At 43.2% G+C, this 22,362-nt stretch overlaps 1 protein-coding gene across 1 annotated transcript in view; it reads left to right on the forward strand.

Moving 5' to 3' along the window:
- The window catches only part of mtr (5-methyltetrahydrofolate-homocysteine methyltransferase), an 86,253-nt gene that overhangs the window by 21,148 nt on the left and 42,743 nt on the right, over positions 1–22,362 (forward strand). The window contains exons 7-15 of the mRNA XM_078557283.1: positions 686–745; positions 892–986; positions 4,498–4,598; positions 10,102–10,163; positions 12,838–12,905; positions 17,457–17,536; positions 19,546–19,658; positions 21,121–21,261; positions 22,102–22,287. Coding sequence (XP_078413409.1) covers positions 686–745; positions 892–986; positions 4,498–4,598; positions 10,102–10,163; positions 12,838–12,905; positions 17,457–17,536; positions 19,546–19,658; positions 21,121–21,261; positions 22,102–22,287 — 906 coding nt within the window. The remainder of the gene's footprint in view (positions 1–685; positions 746–891; positions 987–4,497; positions 4,599–10,101; positions 10,164–12,837; positions 12,906–17,456; positions 17,537–19,545; positions 19,659–21,120; positions 21,262–22,101; positions 22,288–22,362) is intronic.

The raw sequence follows: 22,362 nt of genomic DNA on the forward strand, positions 1-22,362 counted from the left end.
AAACATGTAAGATTCTGAGGGGGCTTGATAGGTAGATGCTGAGAGGATGTTTCTCCTTGTGAGAGGATCTAGAACTAGGGGACACAGTTTAAAAATAAGAGATCTCCCATCTGAGTTGGAGATGAGGAGGAATTTCTTCTATCAGGGAATCATTAGCCTTTGGAATTCTCTTCCACAGAGAGCAGTGGAAGCTGGGTCATTGAATATATTCAAGGCTAAGTTAGACATTTTTGATCAACAAGAGAGCCAAAGGTTATGGGGGGCAGATGGGAAAGTGGAGTTCAGGCCACAATCAGATCAGGCATGATCTTATTTAATAGTGGAGCAGGCTTGAGGGACCGAATGGCCTACTCCTGCTCCTGTTTCTTATGTTCTTATGGATAGTGATCAGGACCCAGTACCTTGTCTGACTTTATTTCCCTTGCCATTCTTAACTCAGGGGCACCAGGGAACACCCTTGTTGGTGTTGCTATTGATCTGAGCACAGATTCAGAATTGTTTCTGGTTTGTATGGCTCAGCTACTCACCAGACATTTGCTGGAGGAATGTATTATCCTTTTTTTAATTCCAGAGTGACACAGCTAGGTCTATTGAACATCATTAAGTCCTCAGAAAACAATGTTATAATCCAAAGAATTATAATATTAATACTTTGTTTTGCTAATGTTACATGTTCTGTTCACAGGCTGCCTTGTTTGCCATTCAGCAGTTGTTTGCTGAGCAGTATGAGCCCAGACCTATTTTTGTAAGTGTAAAATACCGTTATTTTTTCCACTTTTCATTACCCCTGTTCCACCCAACGTACCACCACCTCCCTGAACCCCCCCCCAAACCTGCCTCCACCCCAGTAACCTTGCTTTGTAGTTAAATAGTTTTTTTGTTTCGTAACAGATTTCCGGAACAATTGTGGACAAAAGCGGACGGACGCTGTCTGGTCAGACAGGGGAAGCATTTGTCATCAGTGTATCCCATGTGGAGCCACTTAGGTAAGATAATTGGTTGTCAACGAAGATGGAATCAAAAGAATAATTTTTAGTAGTGCAAAGAATTTGTTCAGTGGAAATTAGTGACATATAGAAAGAGGGGTAGGTGTTTTGGATACGAAGCAAACTAGTGTTCAAACGTGGCAACCAAAAATGCAGGAAACACTTAGCAGATCTGGCAGAATCTATGGAGAGAAACAGAGTTAATGGGCAGAAATTTGCGCTGAGTGAGTGGGCATGCACCTGACCTGCTTGAGCGTAAAATGACACATGATGATGTCAGGTGAGTGTCCTGACGTCATTGCACACTTGCACAATATTTTGGTCGGCGCGCACACGCGGGAGTTGGCAGCGCGCCTGCCTACAGTTACAGGCCTATTAAGGTCATTAAAGTTATAATTGAGTGAAATTTTTCGCTGCCCGTCCAACCTTACGGTTGGCAGGCAGGCGAAAAGGCCAAGCGGCCTTTGGATTTTTTAGGAATCCTTATCCACAGTTTTTTAAATTTCATTTATAACATGCCCCTGCTCATATGACATGAGGGGATATGTTCTTAACATTGCTAAGTTTTTTATTTCTGATTTTTAAAATCTTCAACTCCCTGAGACAGCTCCGTGCCTTAGGGAGCTTTCATTGCACGCACTTGCACACATGCGCAAACATCCACGCTCGCCCTCCTCCCGCCCCCACCCCGGCAGCTCTGAGCATTGCAGCTGCCGTTAATTGGCCAGCCAGCGTGAAATCGATGTTGGGGCCTGATGGGGAGCGGTTTCACGGCCGCTCCCGGGCGTGCCCTCCCGACAAGGGGAAAATCCTGCCCAATGTTTCAGGCCAATGACCTTTCATCAAAATACAAAAATGAGAAACTGCGAGAGTGTTCAGTATGGTTTGTTGTAATGTAACATATGTAAAGTGCCTGAGCTTTACTCTTGCAATTTGTGCTGCTCTTAAAATACTTCAAGTATAACATGATCCTAACCACCTGTCATGCTATCTGGAATATTTAGCAACTGTATAACCTGTGCTATATGATGGAATCTGACCAATGCATTTTTAATAATACATAAGAACAATCTTCGTAGTTCAATTAGATAATGTTTTAAGGAGCAAAAAGGGGTTCTTAACACTTTACTGCATCAACGTCCTTGATCTGTCTACCAATACTGCATTAGTTGTCTTTGTTTTTCCAGCATTTTAGCCTTTTAAGTTCAGTGATATTTGAAAGGCATGCTAGTTTGTATTATGCTTCCATGTAGTAAAGTGTATCTGAAAGTCTGTAGGAGAGTTGACTGTTTTATATTTGACTGAAAAATTTGGCTGCGGAACTCGATAAGAGACTCAATTGACAGCCAGCTGTTGGATGCTGCTGTCCTCTAAATACTTGTGTGACAAGTTTTTGCAAATCTCTGAAACAGCAAGAAATTTCTGTTTTTGTGAATAAATAGAATGAGCACTCTGAAGCATTTTTACATATATAAACAATTTCCAGAACCAATCTATTTGATTTCCCATTGCTAACAATCATTAAAGCTGTTTTTCTTTTACAGATTCCTTTCCCTCCATATCCAATTCAATAAATTCCCTTTTTTACTGAGATAACAGCAAAAAACTGCAGATGCTGGAAATCCAAAACAAAAACAAAAGTAAAAATATCTGGAAAAACTCAGCAGGTCTGACAGCATCTGCGGAGAGGAATACAGTTAATGTTTCGAGTCCGTATGACGCTTCAACAGAACTAAGGAAAAATAGAAGAGAGGTGAAATATAAGCTGGTTTAAGGGGGGGTGGGACAGGTAGAGCTGGATAGAGGGCCAGTGATGGGTGGAGATTGCCAAAAGATGTCATAGACAAAAGGACAAAGAGGTGTTGACGGTGGTGATATTTGCTAAGAAATGTACTAATAGGTGACATTAAGGGTAGAAAGCAGGATGAGCAAGGTACAGATAGCCCTAGTGAGGGTGGTGTGGGGGGAAGGGATCAAAATAGGCTAAAAGGCAGAGATAAAACAAGTCGGAAGATGAGGTGCTGTTCCTCCAGTTTGCGTTGAGCTTCACTGGAACATTGCAGCAAGCCAAGGACGGACATGTGGGCATGAGAGCAGGGCGGTGTGTTGAAATGGCAAGTGACAGGAAGGTCTGGGTCATGCTTGCGGACAGACCGAAGGTGTTCCACAAAGCGGTCACCCGGTCTGCGTTTGGTCTCTCCAATGTAGAGGAACACCTTCGGTCTGTCCGCAAACTGGAGGAACAGCACCTCATTTTCCGACTAGGCACTTTACAGCCTTCCGGACTGAATATTGAGTTCAACAACTTTAGATCATGAACTCTCTCCTCTACCCCCACCCCCTTTCTGATCCCCCTTTTTTCCAATAATTTATATATATTTTTCTTTTCCCACCTATTTCCATTATTTTTAAATGTATTTCCATCCATTGTTTTATCTCTACCTTTTAGCCTATTTCGATCCCTTCCCCCACCCCACCCCCACTAGGGCTATCTGTACCTTGCTCATCCTGCTTTCTACCCTTAATGTCACCTATTAGCACATTTCTTAGCTAATATCACCACCATCAACACCTCTGTTTTTTGTCTATGACATCTTTTGGCAATCTCCAACTATCACTGGCCCTCTATCCAGCTCTACTTGTCCCACCCCCCCCACCTTAAACCAGCTTATATTTCACCTCTCTTCTATTTTTCCTTAGTTCTGTTGAAGAGTCATACAGACTCGAAACGTTAACTGTATTCCTCTCCGTACATGCTGTCAGACCTGCTGAGTTTTTCCAGGTATTTTTATTTTTCCCTTTTTAACTGGTTGGTAGGTCAGCAAGAGTGATTGACTCTCAATTTTATTTTTTTTTTCTCTACTGAAAATCAGGCCCAGAGATGGGCAAATGAAACTGGATTTTAGGGTAATTTTTTAATTAGGCAATATTATTGGCCTGAGCTTCTTCCTGAGTCATTACCCAAGCGCTGTACAAACTTTGTCAGTCTTATGGAGATAACCAGAAGTGTATCAATGTGATAATTTTGTGGTCTTCTTTGACTACCACAGACAGAAAACACAAATCAGTGGTAGAAAATGGAGTGTATTATTCAGGTCAGTAGACCTTCTAAGAAGCCTAATTGACCTTTAATTACTTATTTACATATGGTGGGCAGGCTGTTGATTTTGGCATCTACCCACCTTGCATATTATGAGGGTCAGCTTGGGGGTGGGCAGGAAGGTGGTGGGCTACCCACCTGACCCATTTTACATACTTCACCACCCCACCCCTCCCCCCCACCTCACTGAAAACATTCCTGGAGGGGGCACGTAAAATCCAGCCCATTGAAATAGTTTAACAATTGCCCTCCTTGTGGCTTATTGCAAAGACAAAGCAAAACTAGAAAGTGAATTCCACACCTAACCAGGTATGCTTGGTGCAGACAATGAGGACATCGCTCTTTATTTTTCACTGTTCCTGTTGAAACAACGAACAATTTTTCATAGTAGTGTGACATATTTTCTTTTAGCATTGGATTAAATTGTGCTTTGGGAGCTGTGGAAATGAGGCCATTCATAGAAGCAATTGGAAAATGCACAACTGCCTATGTTTTATGCTACCCTAATGCAGGTTAGTACCTTGTGTTTTTTATGTATAGTATGAGAGATCTGTAGATCAAAGAAGCAGGACAGCGTTGAGTAAACTATAAATGATTTCAAGACAAATTAACCAGGATGTAGCCTCAAACATCCTTAACATAATATTGATGGGTACTCACATTGTGAATTCCTTACTAGTTTCATATATTTTTTGCATTATTCGGTTAAATCCTGCAGACATCCATTTGCGAGAATTCCCTGTGAGACTCCAGATGCTGTTATTGAGTGAGTAGTAACCCATACAGACTGGGAAGCTCCCAGGTTTGAATCTTGGCCTCACCTCAGCTGAGTTAGCAGTTGGTGTGCTAAAAGCGTCATCGCCCTCTATGTTAGAAAGAGGAAACTTCGCAATGGTTTCTGCACATGATCGAGGCTTAAACATAAATATTGGACAATGCACAGAAAAAGTGCTTACATTTATATTATGCTTTATCGTATTCTTAGGCAATCCTAGTACATTTTACAACCAGTAGACAACTTTTAAAGTGCATTCACTTGTAATGTTAAAGCCAATTTTGGGGCAACCAGCTTCCACAAACAGCAAGCGAATGAGTGGCCAGTTAATCTCTTTTTGGTGAAGTTGAGGGAGGAACATTGACCAGGACACGGGGGAAAACCTCCTGATTTTGATTGAATTACGCCCTGTACCATTTAGATCCACCTGAGTAGAAGGCTATGCCTTGGTTTAATCTTTCATTTAAAAGATTGGGAGTTAGAGAGGCAGCAGACTTGCGAGGAAGCAGCCAGAGCAGGAGAATGTAAATCAGGACCGAGGCTCGAGGACTACACTTGCCTGGGAGTTGGAGAGGCAGAGGATCTGCAAGGAACCAGCCCGGAGCGAGAGAATGTAATGCAGGACTGAGCCTTAAGGCCTACACATACCTAGGAATTGGAGAGTCACACCAGTCAGCTGCTCGGAACCAGACTGTGCTGAGCTTGAAAGAAGAGTGAAAAAAAACAGATAGTGACATCACAACAAAGAAGCAATTTGATTGGTTGGGGAAGAAGCTAACTGCTTGGTGAGTATCTGGTGAGTGGTTAAGGTCTATTTTATTCCTAAGGTAAAAAATAGTACAGGAACTGGCGGTATGGTTAATCAAATACATAAAAAGGAAAATAAATAATTGAATAAGATAATTAAGTAAATAATTAAAATGCAATAAGGATGGCAGGGCAAGTGATGTGTCAAGGCTGCAGCATGTGGGAGCTCCAGGGCAAACAGGTCTGCAGTAAATGCAGCTTGAGGAGTTTAGGCTCAAAGTCATTGAGCTGGAGCTGCAAACACTGTGACACATCAGGGTGGGGGAAAGTTACCTGGACACTTTGTACCAGGAGCCGGTCAAACTCCTTAGGATAGAGTCTTCTGATTTGGTCAGTGGTCAGGGATAGGAGGGTGCGAATGAGGCAACTAAGGGGACCTAGAGGACAGGAGCCTTAGTCTCTGCAATTGTCTAACAGATTTGAGATTCTTTCAGCTTGTTTGGATATGAGTGGGGGCTGCAGGCTGGATGAGCTAACTGACCTTGGCATCGTGGTACAGGACATCATTCAAATGGTGGGAGCAAAAAGGAATGTAATAGAAATAGGGGACAGTATAGTGAGGGGGTTTGACACAGTTCTTTGGAGCTGAGAGCGAGAGTCTAGATGGCTGTGTTGCTTGCCCTATGCCAGGGCTCAGGACATCTGCTCAGGGCTGCACATGAACTTACAGTGGGAGTGGGAGGATCCAGTCATAATGGCCCATGTAGGTACCAACGACATAGGCAGGATGAGGAAGGAGGTTCTGCATAGTCAGTATGAGGAGCTAGGCACCAAATTAAGAAGCAGAACCTCAAAGGTAATAATCTCTGGTTTGTTACCTGGGTCTCATGCAAATTGGCATATGGCAAATAAGATTAAAGAAATGAATGTGTGGCCCAAAGACTGGTTTGGGAGAAGTGGGTTCTGGTTTGTGAGGCACTGGCACCAGTACTATGGAAAGTGGGGGCTGTACCGTTGGGACGATGTTCACCTGAACTGTGCAGGGGCTGATGTTATAGCGAGCCGCACAACTAGAGAAGTAAAGAGGGTTTTTAAAAAAAATAGTGGGGGCAAGGGATCAAATTTGGGAAGATGTGGTAGATCAAAAAGCAGAAACAAGGCAAGAGAGAAAGGTATTAATATGGGAAATGATAAACAGAACATGACAGGAATGGATAGCGCATTCAAACCCAAGAGTAAATTAGTAGTCAAGGCTAGATGTTACAAAAGTAATAAAAGAACAAAACTAAAGGCTATGTACCTGAATGCACATAGCATTTGAAACAAAACAAATGAACTGAGAGCGCAAATAGAAATGAATAAGTACAACCTGATAGCCATTACAGAGACATGCTGCAGGACGACATAGATCGGGATCTGAATATTTAAGGGTACATGACATTGAGAGGTGGCTCTGTTAATTAAGGACGGTATTAGCACATTAGAGAGGGATGACCTAAGTTCAGGAAACCAGGATGTAGAAGTGGTCTGGGTTCTGATGAGAAATGATAAAGGTAAAAAGTCCACATGTGGGAGTGGTGTACTGGTCCCCTAACAGTAACCACAAGGTAGTACAGAGTATAAAATAAGAAGTAATGGGAGATTGTTAGAAAGGTACGACGATAATAATGGGGGATTTTAATTTACTTATAGACTGGAAAAACCAAAAGTAGCCTAGATGAGTTCCTGGAATGTTTTCGGGACAGTTTCTTAGAACAACACGTTCTGGAGTCAACCAGAGACCAGGCTATGCTAGACTTGGTATTGTGCAATGAGGTAGGATTAATTGATGATCTCATAGTGAAGGCGCCCCTAGGTAGCAGTGATCATAATATGATTAAATTTTACATTCAGTTTGAAGGAGAGAAAAGTGGGCTCAAGATTAGTGTTTTAAACTTAAATTAGGGCATGTGAGGGCATAAATGCAGAGCTAGCTAAAGTGAACTGGCAAATTAGGTTAGAGTATAGGTCAATAGAGATGCAGTGACAGATATTTAAGGGGATATTTCAGAATGCACAGAATATAAACATTCCAACGAGAAAGAAAAATCCCAAGGGGAGGACCCACCATCTGTGGTTAACTAAAACAGTTAAAGATAATATCAAACTTAAAGAAAAAGCATATAATTGTGCAAAGATTGGCTGCAAAAATTGGACAGAATATAAAAAACAGCACAGAATGACTAAAAGGTTGACAAGGAGGGAAAAAATAGAGTACAAGAGAAAGCTAGCTAAAAATATAAAGTCAGATAGTAAGAGTTTCTATCGATATTTAAAAAAGAAAAAAGTTAACATAGTGAGCGTTGGTCCTATAGAAAGTGAGTTTGGGGAATTAATAGTGGAACATAGGAGATGGCAGATGAATTGAATGGTATTTTGCATTGGTCTTTACTACAAAGGATACAAGTAACATTCCAGAAATAGCTGTACATCAGAAAATGGAAGGGAGAGAGGAATTCAAGAAAGTTACAATCACCAAGGAAGTGGTACTGAGCAAATTGTTGCAACTGTCGACTGACAAGTCCGCAGGTCCCGATGGACTTCATCCTAGGGGCTTAAAAGAAGTAGCTAGTGAGATAGTTGATGCGTTGGTTTCAATTTTCCAAAATTCCCTAGATTCGGGGAAGGTCCTGTTAGATTGGAAAATAGCAAATGTAATTCCTTTATTCAAAAAGGGAGGGAGACAGAAAGCAGGAAACTACAGGCCAGTTAGCTTAACATCTGTCATAGCGAAAATGTTAGAAGCTATTATTAAAGACATTATAGCAGGGTACTTTGAAGAAATAATACGTGCTGTGAATAAAGGAGGAATCAGTGGATGTACTGTACTTGGATTTCCAGAAGGCATTTGATAAGGTGCCACATCAAAGGTTATTGTGGAAAATAAAAGCTCACGGTGTAGGGGGAAACATGTTGCCATGGATAGAAGATTGGTTAGCTAACAGGAAACAGAGTACACATAAATGGGTCATTTTCTGGTTGGCGAGATGTAGCATGTGATGCGCCATAGGGATCAGTGCTGAGGCCTCAACTTTTTACAATTTATATAAATGACTTGAATGAAGGGACCAAAGGCATGGTTGCTAAGTTTGCAGAAGACACAGAGTTGGTAGGAAAGTAAGTTGTGAAGATGACATAAGGAAGCTGCAAAGGGGATATAGATAAGTTAAGTGAGTGGGCAAAATTCTGGCAAGTGGAGTGTAATGTGGGAAAATGTGAAGTTGTTCATTTTGGCAGGAAGAATGAAAAAGAAGCACAATATCTAAATGGTGAGTGATTGCAGAGCTCTGAGATGCAGAGGGATCTCGGTGTCCTCGTGCATGAATCGCAAAAGGTTAGTATGCAGATAGAGCAAGTAATTAGGAAAACTGATAAGATGTTATTGTTTATTGCAAGGGGAATTGAATATATAAGTAGGGAGGTTATGCTTCAATAATACAGGGCGTTGGTGAGACCACACCTGGAGTACTGTGTACGTATTGACTTCCTTATTTAAGGAAGAATGTAAATGCATTGGAAGCAGTTCAGAGAAGGTTTACTAGACTAGTACCTGGAATGGGAAGGTTGTCTTATGAGGAAAGGTTGGATAGGCTAGGCTTGTATCCACTGGAGTTTAGAAAGAGTAAGAGGTGACTTTATTGAAACATAAGATCCTGAGGGGTCTTGACAGGGTGGATGTGGAGAGGATGTTTCTTTTTGTGGGAGAGCTAGGAGTCTTTGAAACTCTCTTTCTTGAAAGGTGGTGGAAGCAGAGTCTTTGAATATTTTTAAGGATATGGTAGATAGATTCTTGATAAGCAAGGGGGTGAAATGTTACTGGGGTAGGCGGAAATATGGAGTTGAGGTTAAAATCAGATCAGCCATGACCTTAATGACGGAGCAGGCTTGAGGGGCCAAGTGGCCTACTCCTGCTCCTAATTCGGATGTTCTTATGTACATTTGTTTTGCATCTCTGACAATGCATTCCCTCTACTGTACTGAAAAGTCAGCGTAGATTATGTGTTCCTCAAACCCTTGTGCGCCATACTGGAGACTAGTGTTTGTGAAGCTTGTGAAGCCCTACCAGAGAAATGAACAAATGTCCTCAGGAGAGGAGACAAGGGAAGAACATTGGCTGGACTGTAATGGGAGGTTTGTCCATGGGAAACCACATATGGAGCTGTTATAATGTGCAACATCAGTAGGGAAGGCTCTCTCTTGTCTACAGATCCAGAATCTTGTGTTTGTTAAGTTTTCCTTTTTCCCTTTCTAAACTTCCTGACATTAACAACTTCACCATCCATTGTGTCAATGAAGAAGTATTGTAAATGAAGACTGGTGGAAAAATAGACCATGAATGAAAGGCATCTATCAGTGATATTTCTCCTTTAGCTAACTAATTAATGGAAATGCCTAGCTCAAGATTTAAGTTCTTAAGAATCAAATATATGTCCATTGTATTTTTTTAACTTTAGGTCTCCCTAACGCATTCGGAGGCTATGATGAAACCCCTGAAGTCACTGCAAGACACCTGAAGGTACTGTTCATCACTTGAAGTTTATCTTCTAAATCATAGGGCAGAATTTTACGGCCCCGTTTCGGTGGGGACGGGGCCGTAAAATGCGGCGAGCCATTTTAAATCCCATTGACTTCAGCTGGAACATAAAATCCCGCTGTTGTAAAATTCTGCCCCTAGTCTTTTATATCCAGTTGTTTATTCTCAATTTTTGTCCCTTTTCTCATGCAGGAGTATGATGAGATGAACCATGGCAGCCAAAGTTGCTGTTTTTAATGTATGAGCCTAAATAGTCAGCAGGAAATTTAACTACCAGGCTGTACCATAGCTAAAAGCAACTCTGTCTCCACCACACCTCCTTTCTACCAATAGATGTTGATGAAAAGAGGAAACCCTGGCTGTTTTTATTTCTCCTCAATTTTCCTCCTCCTTTTCTAACCTATTGGTAATGTGGCCCTGGCAATTAGCTAACTCAGTATAAACTAAGGGCAAAAACCTTCTGCTTTTGCTGGTGGCGAGCTTGGAGGCATGTAATTAGGTAGGGTGGTTGGAACACCTGAAACCTGCCGCCTTTCCCCCTCTACCAATGGTCGACCTTCCGCCTCCGCCCAGGGTCGACCTTCCTGCCCCACTGCCAATTGAGGCCCTTAAGTGGACAATTAATGATCACTTAAGGGCCTCATCCCATTGCCACTGATATTAACCCAGCTGAAAGCAGGCCTGCACGACAGGTGAAATTGTGAGAGATACTTATCCACTCACTCAGTGCCTGTTCGAGGACATTGGGAAGGTGTTGGGGGCTCCCGCTGTGAGCCACACCCCTGACCTTGCCTCTGACCAGCCCCCACCTCCCCAACCCCTGCAACCCCACCCTGTAAAACCTAGGCAAGATTTCCAGGGTCTTGATTTCAGGGGAAAGCTCAATAGCGGCCTTACTACTGCCTGATTGGCCTGTGGTTTAGCAAGCCTTCCCCAAAAGAGGCACCGCAGGTCTCTACTGCCGACTGTCCAGGTGGTAGGCAAGATCCCCAATGCCTCAACAAGATTCCACTGTTTCTGGTCTGTATGGTTGTAACCTGTGCAATTATTGTTGCTTTACTACCTGCAGGTATACATTTATAACAGAACTCTTCACTGCAATTGCAAATTAGTGAATCAACACTAGCACTAGTGTTAATTTGCTAGTGTAATTCCTTTAATTGTAACTGACAGAGGTTGTGCATTGTACATGTAGGACTCTGAAATCCCAAATTCCTTAGCATGTTCAATATTGTTCCTAGCGAGAACTTCCAGGGTTTTTGAACAGAATCATCTGACTGCTGTTTGAGTAAGTCATCTAAATTCTTTATGTGCAGACTCTATGAGGTTCAATTCCGTAGGCCCTGCACTTGAGAAAGGGGCCAAGGGAGCTATCCAGCCAACAGGTTCCTGCCCTTTCTCACCTGTGTATTGAGTTGTCCAATGCCACACCCTCAATCTCACTATCTACATCCTTAGGGCTGTCTGTCGTTATTGTTTGTGAAATTTGTGTGAATAATGCAGGTTGCTGTTGGGCACCATCTTATTCAGAAGTACTGAAGATGCAGGCAAGCAGTTTTCCCAAGCCAGCAAAAACATACATGTTACTATGCAGGCTGTAAAAGGCACTGTCAACACACAGCTTGTGTTGAAATACATTTATGTGTGATGATTTTGTGGTCAAGTGTATGTCTGAGAGTGATTAAGGAGGACAAGATGTAAAAGCAGAATAGTACTTGTCTCCAGCTTAGAAGAGTCCTCTGGCTTCCATTTCCCCTATGCCCGCTACGCTCACAACCATTAATATCCAAATTGCCCTCTTTCACAGATGTTATGGGCTTTATGTCTGTGACCCTTTCTATAATTTTTGTTTGTTTAATTCCATTGAAGCTATTTTTTCCTGCAGAATGAATAAAGCACATGGTGATATACAAGGTGCCCATCATTTTGTGTATCAGATAAACAACTTGCATCATGCAGTTAGGCTGCATTTGAATAGTTTGCTCTGTGAAACCCATTTAAGATTCAAGTGTGATAGATGTTTCAGTTGTAAGTTGCAGTTTTTATCTGTGTCCTGCTGCAGTATTCCTATACATTCAAAGAACTGTACAGTTGTTTAAGTACTTTAGATATCCGAAAAAGAATAACTGGGTGTGAAGAATACTTAATGCCATGTATATTTGAGATCGCTACTTGGCATAGGAAGCTGTTTTGTAGGAATACCATTGCACCTTTATCCATGTCTGCCATCTTCTGCATTTGGAGCCAGGTCCTCTGGGTGTTGGTGACAGTTTTCACCCTGTTAGCAGGTTACCTTTTGCTGTCCAAAGGAGCAGACCTGTTTTACCTAATTTTATCCAGTGTGCCTTCCAACTCAGCGTCAGTGCATCAGATAGTATGTGAACGAGAAGCTCCCTACATGCAAACATTTTGCGATTGTAATCTATCTTGAATTGCCGCAGAACCTTTTAAATTAGTCAACTGTGAACCACACTGTCCAAAATAGATTTTATATGCCAATCCTATGTATTTTGAATAACCAGGCATGCAAATGCTGGCAGCAGAAGCCTATGTTGATATGTGTATTTTTTTAATGTTCAGTAGTAATTTTAGTGAAAACAGTTGGATCTTTAATTGTAGATTTGATTAGTTTGTCATGCTTGGTCTCGTTTTGCAGGAATTTGCCATGGATGGGCTAGTAAACATTGTTGGAGGGTGCTGTGGAACGACTCCAGCTCATATCCGGTAATTGTTGAATTCCATGGTTTGCTGAAAACAGTTCAAAATGCAATTTTTGTGGTCATGAACTGCATAGGATGCAACACAAATTTCTTTGAGTGGAAACTTGTTTCTATTTAGTCAAATTTTATGAAGCTACTTGTGGGGCAGAAAAGAAAGTAGAATTGTGGGCAGTGTAGTTGTGCAGTATGTAAATAGCCTGATTAATTCTGCTGCAGGTTGATAAAGCAAAAGTCAATATCACTGATTTTCCACACAGTACATTCGTGGTCCTGAATAGCTGGGCATCGACATAACCAGTGCTTTCTCAGAGGACAGGATAAAATGTCGTCTCGGTTGTTCTTTATAAAAATCTTGACCTGGATACAAGTCATTATGTCTTCCTCTCATTTGGGCATTTTATTGACAGGGAGGGTTCAATTGTGTGCAATGCAAGAAAATATACAGATTGCTATCTCCCTGTCTTCCGGACAGTTGGAGTAACTTCATTTCATCTTTATTGCATCCATGTATTAGTTTTAAGTATGTAATTGGCAGAAATATTAAAAATTACTTGCTTCAGTATTTGATGGGCATGAAATTAGAAGAGGATATCGAAAATATATAAAGCCATTTAAGATAGAAGAGATAATTGGTAAACTAAACAAACTTGAAAGAGGGTGGATTGCATTTGCGTGTATTAAAAGAAGTTAGGGAAGAAATAGCAGAGGTACTAATGCATATATATAAACGTTCATTAGGAAAGGGTATAGAGTGAGAGGCCTGCAGACAGCTAATATCATTCCAATATTTGAAAAGGGAGATTGAACAAATCCAGGAAACTATGGACCAACTAGCTTAATATTGGTGTTTAGAAAGGTAATGGAAACCTTACTGAATAGAAAACATCTAGATACTGAAAGTATCATAAAAAAATAGTCAATACGGGTTTCAAAAGGGGTCATGCTTGACCAGCTTCATGGAATTATTTGAAGAATGAACAGAGGGGGTAGACGAGTGTAATGCAGTTGACGTATTATTTGGATTTTCAAAATGCCTTCATTGAGATACTTCATGTGGACTAATGACTCCGGTTAGAACGCGTGGAATCAGGGGACAGATAGCAGAACAGATAGCAAACTGACTACAAAACAGAAAACCAAGAATAAGATTTAAAGATAGTTAAACTAGAAAGAAGCAGGAATTGGTGTTCAGCAAAGATTGATGCTGGGACCATTGTTGTTTACTATTTACATAAACAATTTGGACTCGGGAATCAGAAATGCAATTTCAAAATTTGTGGACAGACCAAATTTGCGGACATGTTAATACAGAGGAGGATTGAAAAAATACAGAGAGCATTAATAAACTTACAGTATGAATGTAATTGGCAAATAAACTTTAATATAGGTTAAGTGTGAGGTGGTACATTAGCTAGTGTTAATCAAGCAAAGAGGGCTTTGCTGGCTTGAGCTTATGCATAGGATAGAAGATGGCTGCATCCCCAAGGAAATGCTCTACCAGGAGGTGGCCCATGCCAAGGAATTAGCCGGGCACCCAAAGCTCAGATTCAAGGATGCCATCAAAAGAGACATGAAAACCCTCAACATCAGTTACGACAAAGTGGGAAACTAGCTGATGATTGATGCCAATGGTGACACCAGTTGTGAGCAGGAGTTTGCCATCACCATGACATGTGGGCCTGAATTTTACGCTCACTTGTGTCCGGCCCATCTCCCGCGCATCCGCCCTCACACCTTCCTCTCCCTCCTAGAACCACGATAGGGTCCCCCTTGTTCTCACTTATCACCCCACCAGCATTCAAAGGATCATCCTCCACCATTTCCGCCAACTCCAGCATGATGCTACTACCAAACACATCTTCCCTTCACCCTCCCTGGCGGCATTCCGCAGAGATTGTTCCCTCTGGGACACGCTGGTCCACTCCTCCATCACCCCCTACACCTCAACCCCCTCCCACGGCACCTTCCCATGCAATCACAAAAGGTGCAATACCTGCCCCTTTACTTCCCCTGTCCTCACTGCCCAAGGGCCCAAACACTCCTTTCAAGTGAAGCAGCATTTCACTTGCACTTCCCTCAATTTAGTCTACTGCATTTGCTGCTCCCAATGCTGTTTCCTCTACATTGGAGAGACCAAACACAGACTGGGTGACCGCTTTGCGGAACACCTTCGGTCTGTCCGTAAGCATTACCCAGACATCCCTGTTGCTTGCCATTTCAACACTCCACCCTGCTCTCATGCCCACATGTCCGTCCTTGGCCTGCTGCATTGTTCCAGTGAAGCTCAACGCAAACTGGAGGAACAGCACCTTATCTTCCGACTAGGCACTTTACAGCCTTCCGGACTGAATATTGAGTTCAACAATTTTAGATCATGAACTCTCTCCTCCATCCCCACCCCCTTTCCGATCCCCCTTTTTTCCAATAATTTATATAGATTTTTCTTTTCCCATCTATTTCCATTATTTTTAAATGTATTTCCATCCATTGTTTTATCTCTACCTTTTAGCCTTTTTCGATCCCTTCCCCCCCACCCCACCCCCACTAGTGCTATCTGTACCTTGCTCGTTGTGCTTTCTACCCTTAATGTCACCTATTAGCACATTTCTTAGCCAATATCACCACCGTCAACACCTCTTTGGCCTTTTGTCTATGACATCTTTTGGCAATCTCCACCTATCACTGGCCCTCTATCCAGCTCTACTTGTCCCACCCCCCCCTTAAACCAGCTTATATTTCACCTCTCTTCTATTTTTCCTTAGTTCTGTTGAAGAGTCATACGGACTCGAAATGTTAACTGTGTTCCTCTCTGCAAATGCTGTCAGACCTGCTGAGTTTTTCCAGGTATTTTTATTTTTGTCCATGCTCCTGATGTTGTACTCCTGGTGGATGAAAGAGAGAGATGTGTGGGTTAGCTTGGGTGTACCAGGAACCTCTCTTGGTTAAGTCTGAAGGCCCCTTAACACATTCCAGAGAGCACAGGCCATCACTTGGATAGGCAGAATTTAGTGCGCTGCATGGTTGCCCGAAACCCCACCCACCTCCACCCCACTTCACCTGACTGACTGGCAGCAGCTTTGCCCACTGGACTGCATGCTGTGCTCTCAGCTCAGTCTCAGGCATTCTCTTAACCTACACTGCAAGGCTACACTGCTAGCTTGAACCATGGGGGAGGCTGGTCCAAACTTGAATGGTGACTTTGCAAGGGGCTGTGAGTGCCTCCACCAGTGCTCCGTGGCCAGCTTTCGCAAGGCTGTCCGATTGTTCTGCAGTCCACTAAAACGCTCATTAGTTGGCAGTCTGTGCCCAAGGGGTGAAAAGCTTTGGAGCACTTGGTGGTACTTTGATGTCTCTGCATTGCTTGAGTGGGCAGCTAAGCCAGAGGCCCAGTTCAAAGCATGTCAATGTGGCTACACCTGACCTGTCTCAGCTGTGGAGAAATTATCACTCGATACAACGTTTCCCTAATGTGTGGCTGCTTCCCTCCTCCTTCCCCCCACCCCCGCACATGCTTGTGCACTACCATCAACCGCAGTGCAGCCCACCCCTCCCCCTCCACAACTCGCCTCAACTGCAGTGCAGCCCTTGCCCCAGCACTACACTGTCAGCCAGCCATGAAAATGCAACTTGCCTGTGCCCTCACCTGAATTCGTGGTGCCTCAACCTTGAAGTCTAACCCTAACTCACCTCCATGTTCCCCTCGAAGTGCAGCTCGCGAGGTGCACACCTTATAAATGCCGTTCTGAAACACGCCAGTGTGCTTGGATGATCCAGCATAAGGAGCTGGGCTTATAATGATATGTAGATGTACTACAATGAAGTTCCTGACATGCGGCGGCGGGAAACACAGCCCACCATTGACTGATTTTTGGCCTTCCCGCTATATGTCCGCTCATGCCCGCCCTGACGCCTGATGCCAGTGGGCACGGAAAATTCCGCCCATTGTGTAATCAGGCCATAAAAATAGCAAACAAAGCACTGAATTTCATTTCTGGAGGAATAGTATTGAACATCAGAGGAGCTATGTTAAAGTTGTTTGGAACCTTGGTTAGACCAGACTTTGATTGCTGTGAACAGTTCTGATCTCTATGTAATGAAAAGCATATGGAGGCACTGGAGAAGGTGCAAAAAAAATTTAATAGGATGATACCAAGAAAGATTGAATCAGCTTCAGGCTCTTTTCGCAAGAAAATGTTTCCACTTGCAAGGGAGTTCAGAACTAGAGATCATCACTAAAAAATCCAAAAGGAAGTTCAGGAGAAACTTCTTTTCCCAGAGCATGGTTCGAATGAGAACTCACAACCACACGGAGTAGTTGAGGTGAATAACATAAATATATTTAAAGGAAAGCTGGAAAAACACATGACGGAGAAAGGAATAGAGGGTGATGGGATTAGATGAAGAAGGTGGGAGGAGGCTTGCGGGGAGCATAAACACCAGCATTGACCTGTTGGGCCAGATGGCTCGTATCTCTGCTGTAAATGCTTTGTAATACTATGTAATGTGAATTATTCATATTATTTAATAAGTGTTCTGCATCTTGTTGCATTTTTAGGGCAATAGCAGAAGCAGTCCAAAAATGTAGACCTAGAATTCCTCCTCCCTCTGTTTTTGGAGAATTCATGTTACTGTCAGGTAAATAGACAACCAGGTTAGTTTGCTCGTCTAAATACTAATCCATCTGTGTCCTATACAATTTGTGCCGTAACTGGAGCGTCGGGTATACTCTAGGGTAATTAGGTAATTAAGAACTAGACCAATTTAGAAAACCCAAGATTGTTATTAAAGTTCAGTTTTGGGGAGGAAGTTCACCTTCAGGTACCAATACACTTTATTCGTCAATGAAATGTCATCAAAATTGTACAAATAATGGGCTGAATTTCCCCAGCCCCATGAAGACAGAATTAGAGGCAAGAGGCCTGGGAAAATAGGAGGAGCCATGTTAAATTCCCACCTCTGGGGAGCATCCAGGGAGAGGCTCCTACTCCACACCGGCAGCTATGGCTACACTTACTTATATCAACTTTAGAAGTGTTCAGAGAGCATCATCATCTTGAGAGGTTGTTTAATAGGCAAAAACTCCAAGCACATCCGGAAACTTGTTTCGATACGCTGACTTCCAGGTCTTACTGGGGCAAATCAAGTGGTGGGCAGTCAACCTGTACCCAGAAGGCAGGTTGACATTTTAAATATGTTAATAATGCTGGAAGCTATAGGTTTAACCTCAAGGAAACCCTGCAGCTGCAGTGCGCAAGGACAGCCTTAGACAAAAGACAAATGCCTTCACAGCTCTCTTTGTAGGCCAGCAAGAGCAGAAATGCTTCTTCTCAGCATCCCAAGCATCCTCAATATAAGAGCCCCATCCCCATATAAACACTCCCCACCAGGATCAGAAATTGGATCACACCTAGCATCAAGATTGGACCACCTGGTTCTGCAGCCTCCTCTGAAATGATCCTACCTGACTGGAAACCAAGCCCATCAATCAAGCTGACTTCTGGGCAGGGAATCTATCAAGGCTAAAAGTTGCACGCTGTGGACGGAGTCTTCCCAATCCCGTGGAGGTGGAGGTGGGTTTGGAGGCAAGACAGGGAACAAAAGTGGAAATTAGGGTGTTGGGTCAGCACCCAGTGTGTTCCTGTCTTTGGCTGATCTTGCCAGAGGTGGGTGAATAGCGATCTTGGTGGTTAGCCACTTAGGCCATTAAATGCATAATGGGGGTTGGAGGTAGGCGGTGAGGACTCCCTCTAAGATCTTGTGGCATCAGAGCAGAGCCTGTGCTGAGTGCAGAGCTTGGCAGCTCTGTGGAGACAGCCTCTCAGGAGCAGGCCAGGGCTTTGGTGGGTGCGGAGAATGCTATCCATGGAGCAGTGGGAATGAAAGTGTGCACTTGCAGAATCCTTCAGAGCAGTTTCCCCTCTGGTCTGGTGGCCTTACCTGCTACAGGCCTCTTAATTTTCAGCATTTTAAACATACTTCTGTGGGCATCTCCATTTTGAGGTGCCCTCATACTTGCCCTTCTGCTTCATTAGCACCCACCTCCTAGTGGGATTGCCAGCTGTCCCCTGGTTCAGGTCCGCTATCTGTGCTTGTAGCCTCAGGTACCCGCCCACTCTCCTTAATGGGACAGCGGACACAGAAGCAGCCAGTTAGACCACCTCCCGGAAGATCCTGCCGGAGGCGCATTGCAGACCCATGCAGGGTGGCGACTTGGAAATGGTCCCGACTCTTGTAAATACATTATCAGCAGAAGATTCTGTCCCAACTCTTCAGCATGTAGGAAAACCTGGACTTCCAGGGTTTCTGCATGACCGGGTGCTGCGTCCACCAACCTGCTCCCAACTTCCCTAAAGCTAAAAGCATCCCCCATAGTTTGGTGCTTGAACCTAAAATCTTCATACCCAAAAACAAGAATGCTACCAACTGAGCCAATCTAAAACAAATTGGTTTCACTTTTAGCAATTATGAAGCAAATGCATTCAATTTTGAGATGAATTTGATTCATGTTGTATTGCACACTAAATAGCCATAGCAGTTATTGTTTTTATTTTTCAATCTCCTTTTATTCGATTTGTTTCACTCTGCAATGCCTCTAGATACATTCAAGTAGCCTTTTTTTATGATGGTTTTTGGTTTTTTCTTAGGTCTTGAACCCTTTAGAGTTGGACCGTACACCAACTTTGTCAACGTTGGAGAACGTTGTAATGTGGCAGGATCTAGAAACTTTGCTAAACTTATTATGGCCAGTAATTATGAGGTAAAGTGCACTTTTATTTCTCATTACTGTAAACGTTGAGTTTTTTGAAACACTTATTCAGTTTCTATAAATCCAAAGTGCCTCAAAAACTGAGAAAAGTCAAGTGCTTGGATATCAACATTTTTATGTGAGGGGGAAGGAAGTTTCTATGTAAATCCCACTTTGGGCTGACACATAGATTACTGTTATATCCGTACATCCCAGACGATGTAGGAGGGAGAGCGTATTACACCTGGATACATCTAGTGGTCCAGTGGACAACCTCCTGAAGTACCTCTTCCACTACTTGGCTTTAGTGCTTACTACAAGACCAGATAACAACATCCTGGGGGTTACCATTGACCAGAAACTGAACTGGACTAGCCATATAAATACTGTGGCCACAAGAGCAGGTCAGAGGCTAGGAATCCTGCGGTGAGTAACTAGCCTCCTGACTCCCCAAAACTTGTCCACCATCTACAAGGCACAAGTCAGGATTGTGATGGAATACCCTCCACTTGCCTGGATGGGTGCAGCTCCAACAACACTCAAGAAGCTCGACACCATCCAGGACAAAGCAACCCACTTGATTGGCACCCATCCACAACATTCACTCCCTCTACCATCAACGCACAGTGGCAGCGGTGTGTACTATCTACAAGATGCATGACAGGAACTCATCAAGGCTCCTTGGACAATACCTTGCTAACCCACGACTACTACCATCTGGAAGGACAAGGGCAGCAGACACATGGGAAAACTGCCACCTGGAAGTTCCCCTCCAAGCCACTCACCATTGTGACTTGGAAATATAACACTATTCCTTCACTGTCGCTGGGTCAAAATCCTGGAACTCCCTCCCTAACAGCACTGTGGGCGTACCTCCACCACATAGACTGCAGCAGTTCAAGAAGACAGCTCACCACCACCTTTTTAATTGATTTTTTAGTGATTTGATACAACTGAGTGACTTGCTAAGCCATTTCAGAGGGCATTTAAGAGTCAACCACATTGATGTGGGTCTGGAGTCACATGTAGGCCAGACCAGGTGAGGACGGCAGATTCCCTTCCCTAAAGGACATTAGTGAACCAGATGGGTTTTTCATTCAATCGACAGTGGTTTCATAGAACATTGCCCTGGGCCTCTGGATTACCAGTCCAGTGGCAATACCACTGCGCCACCGCCTCCCCCTGTACCTACACCACAGGAACTGCAGCAGTTCAAGAAGGCAGCTCGCCACCACCTTCTCAAGGGCAATTAGGGATGGGTAATAAATTCTGGCCTAGCCAGTGAGCTCAGATCCCATGAATGAATTTTTTTAAAATGTAGTAAAATGTGTGGTATTTTGAAAAGAAGTTTGCTACTTTTAACAGAACTAAGTCATCATCAAGTCATATATGATTGATGTAGTTTGACATGTTATTTTCTATAAGATATTAAAGATTAATTAATTGTTTAACTGTCATTTAACCCTAATTGTAGGAAGCCTTGAATGTAGCAAAATCTCAAGTGAAACTGGGAGCCCAAATCTTGGACATCAACATGGATGATGGAATGTTAGATGGCAAGAGTGCTATGACCAGATTTTGTAACCTTGTGGCAACAGAACCAGATATTGCCAAGGTAAGCACAGTAATTGCCTAAAGGCAATGTATGCTCTAGAAATTCAACAGAGCAGGATCATAATGAAAGAAGGGTCAGTCACGAGGGGACATAAGTTCAAGGTGAGGGGCAGGAGGTTTAGGGTGGATGTGAGGAAAAACTTTTTTACCCAGAGGGTGGTGACGGTCTGGAATGCGCTGCCTGGGAGGGTGGTGGAGGCGGGTTGCCTCACACCCTTTAAAAAGTACCTGGATGAGCACTTGGCACATCATAACATTCAAGGCTATGGGCCAAGTGCTGGTAAGTGGGATTAGGAAGGTAGATCAGGTGTTTCTAACGTGTCGGTGCAGACTCGATGGGCCGAAGGGCTTCTTCTGCATTGTGTGATTCTGTGGTTGACCAGAATCTCTACTTGAATAGTGTTAATAAATGTTAAGTAACATGGACTGCAGCAGTTCAAGAAGGCAGCTCACCACCACCTTCTCAAGGGCAACTAGGGATGGGCAATAAATGCTGGCCCAGCCAGCAAAGCCCACATCCCATGAGTGAAGTAAAAAAAATGAGGAAAAACGTGTTCATGAAGCAAGTGGTTAGGATCTAGAATGCACTGCCTGAGAGTGTGATGGAGAGAGATTCAGTTGTGGCTTTCAGAAGGGGTTAGATAATTATCTGAAGCAAAAAAAATTGCAGGGCTACCTGGGCAAAGGCACGGGGGGTGGGACTAGGTGAGTTTCTCTTGCAGAAAGCTGACACAGGCGCAATGGGCCAAATGGCCCCCTATGCTGTAACCATTCTATGATCCTAATCCATGACTATAAATCTTGGGTTAAGAGAAAGTGCTTGTGTGTTTTTTCCTTGAAGGTTCCATTGTGCATAGATTCTTCCAATTTCGCTGTGATTGAAGCGGGGTTGAAGTGTTGCCAGGGCAAGTGTGTTGTGAATAGCATCAGCTTGAAGGAAGGTGAGGAAGACTTTCTGGAAAAGGCACGCATCATTAAACGCTTTGGGGCTGCTGTTGTAATAATGGCATTTGATGAGAAAGGGCAGGTAAGAGAGTTGCATTGAACAGCAACAGATGGTTATAATTTCCTTGCTGCATTATCCAATAATCCTTATATCTAA

This window comes from Cetorhinus maximus, chromosome 14 (genome assembly GCF_964194155.1).
Source record: "Cetorhinus maximus chromosome 14, sCetMax3.hap1.1, whole genome shotgun sequence".
NCBI classification, from domain to species: Eukaryota; Metazoa; Chordata; class Chondrichthyes; order Lamniformes; family Cetorhinidae; genus Cetorhinus; species Cetorhinus maximus.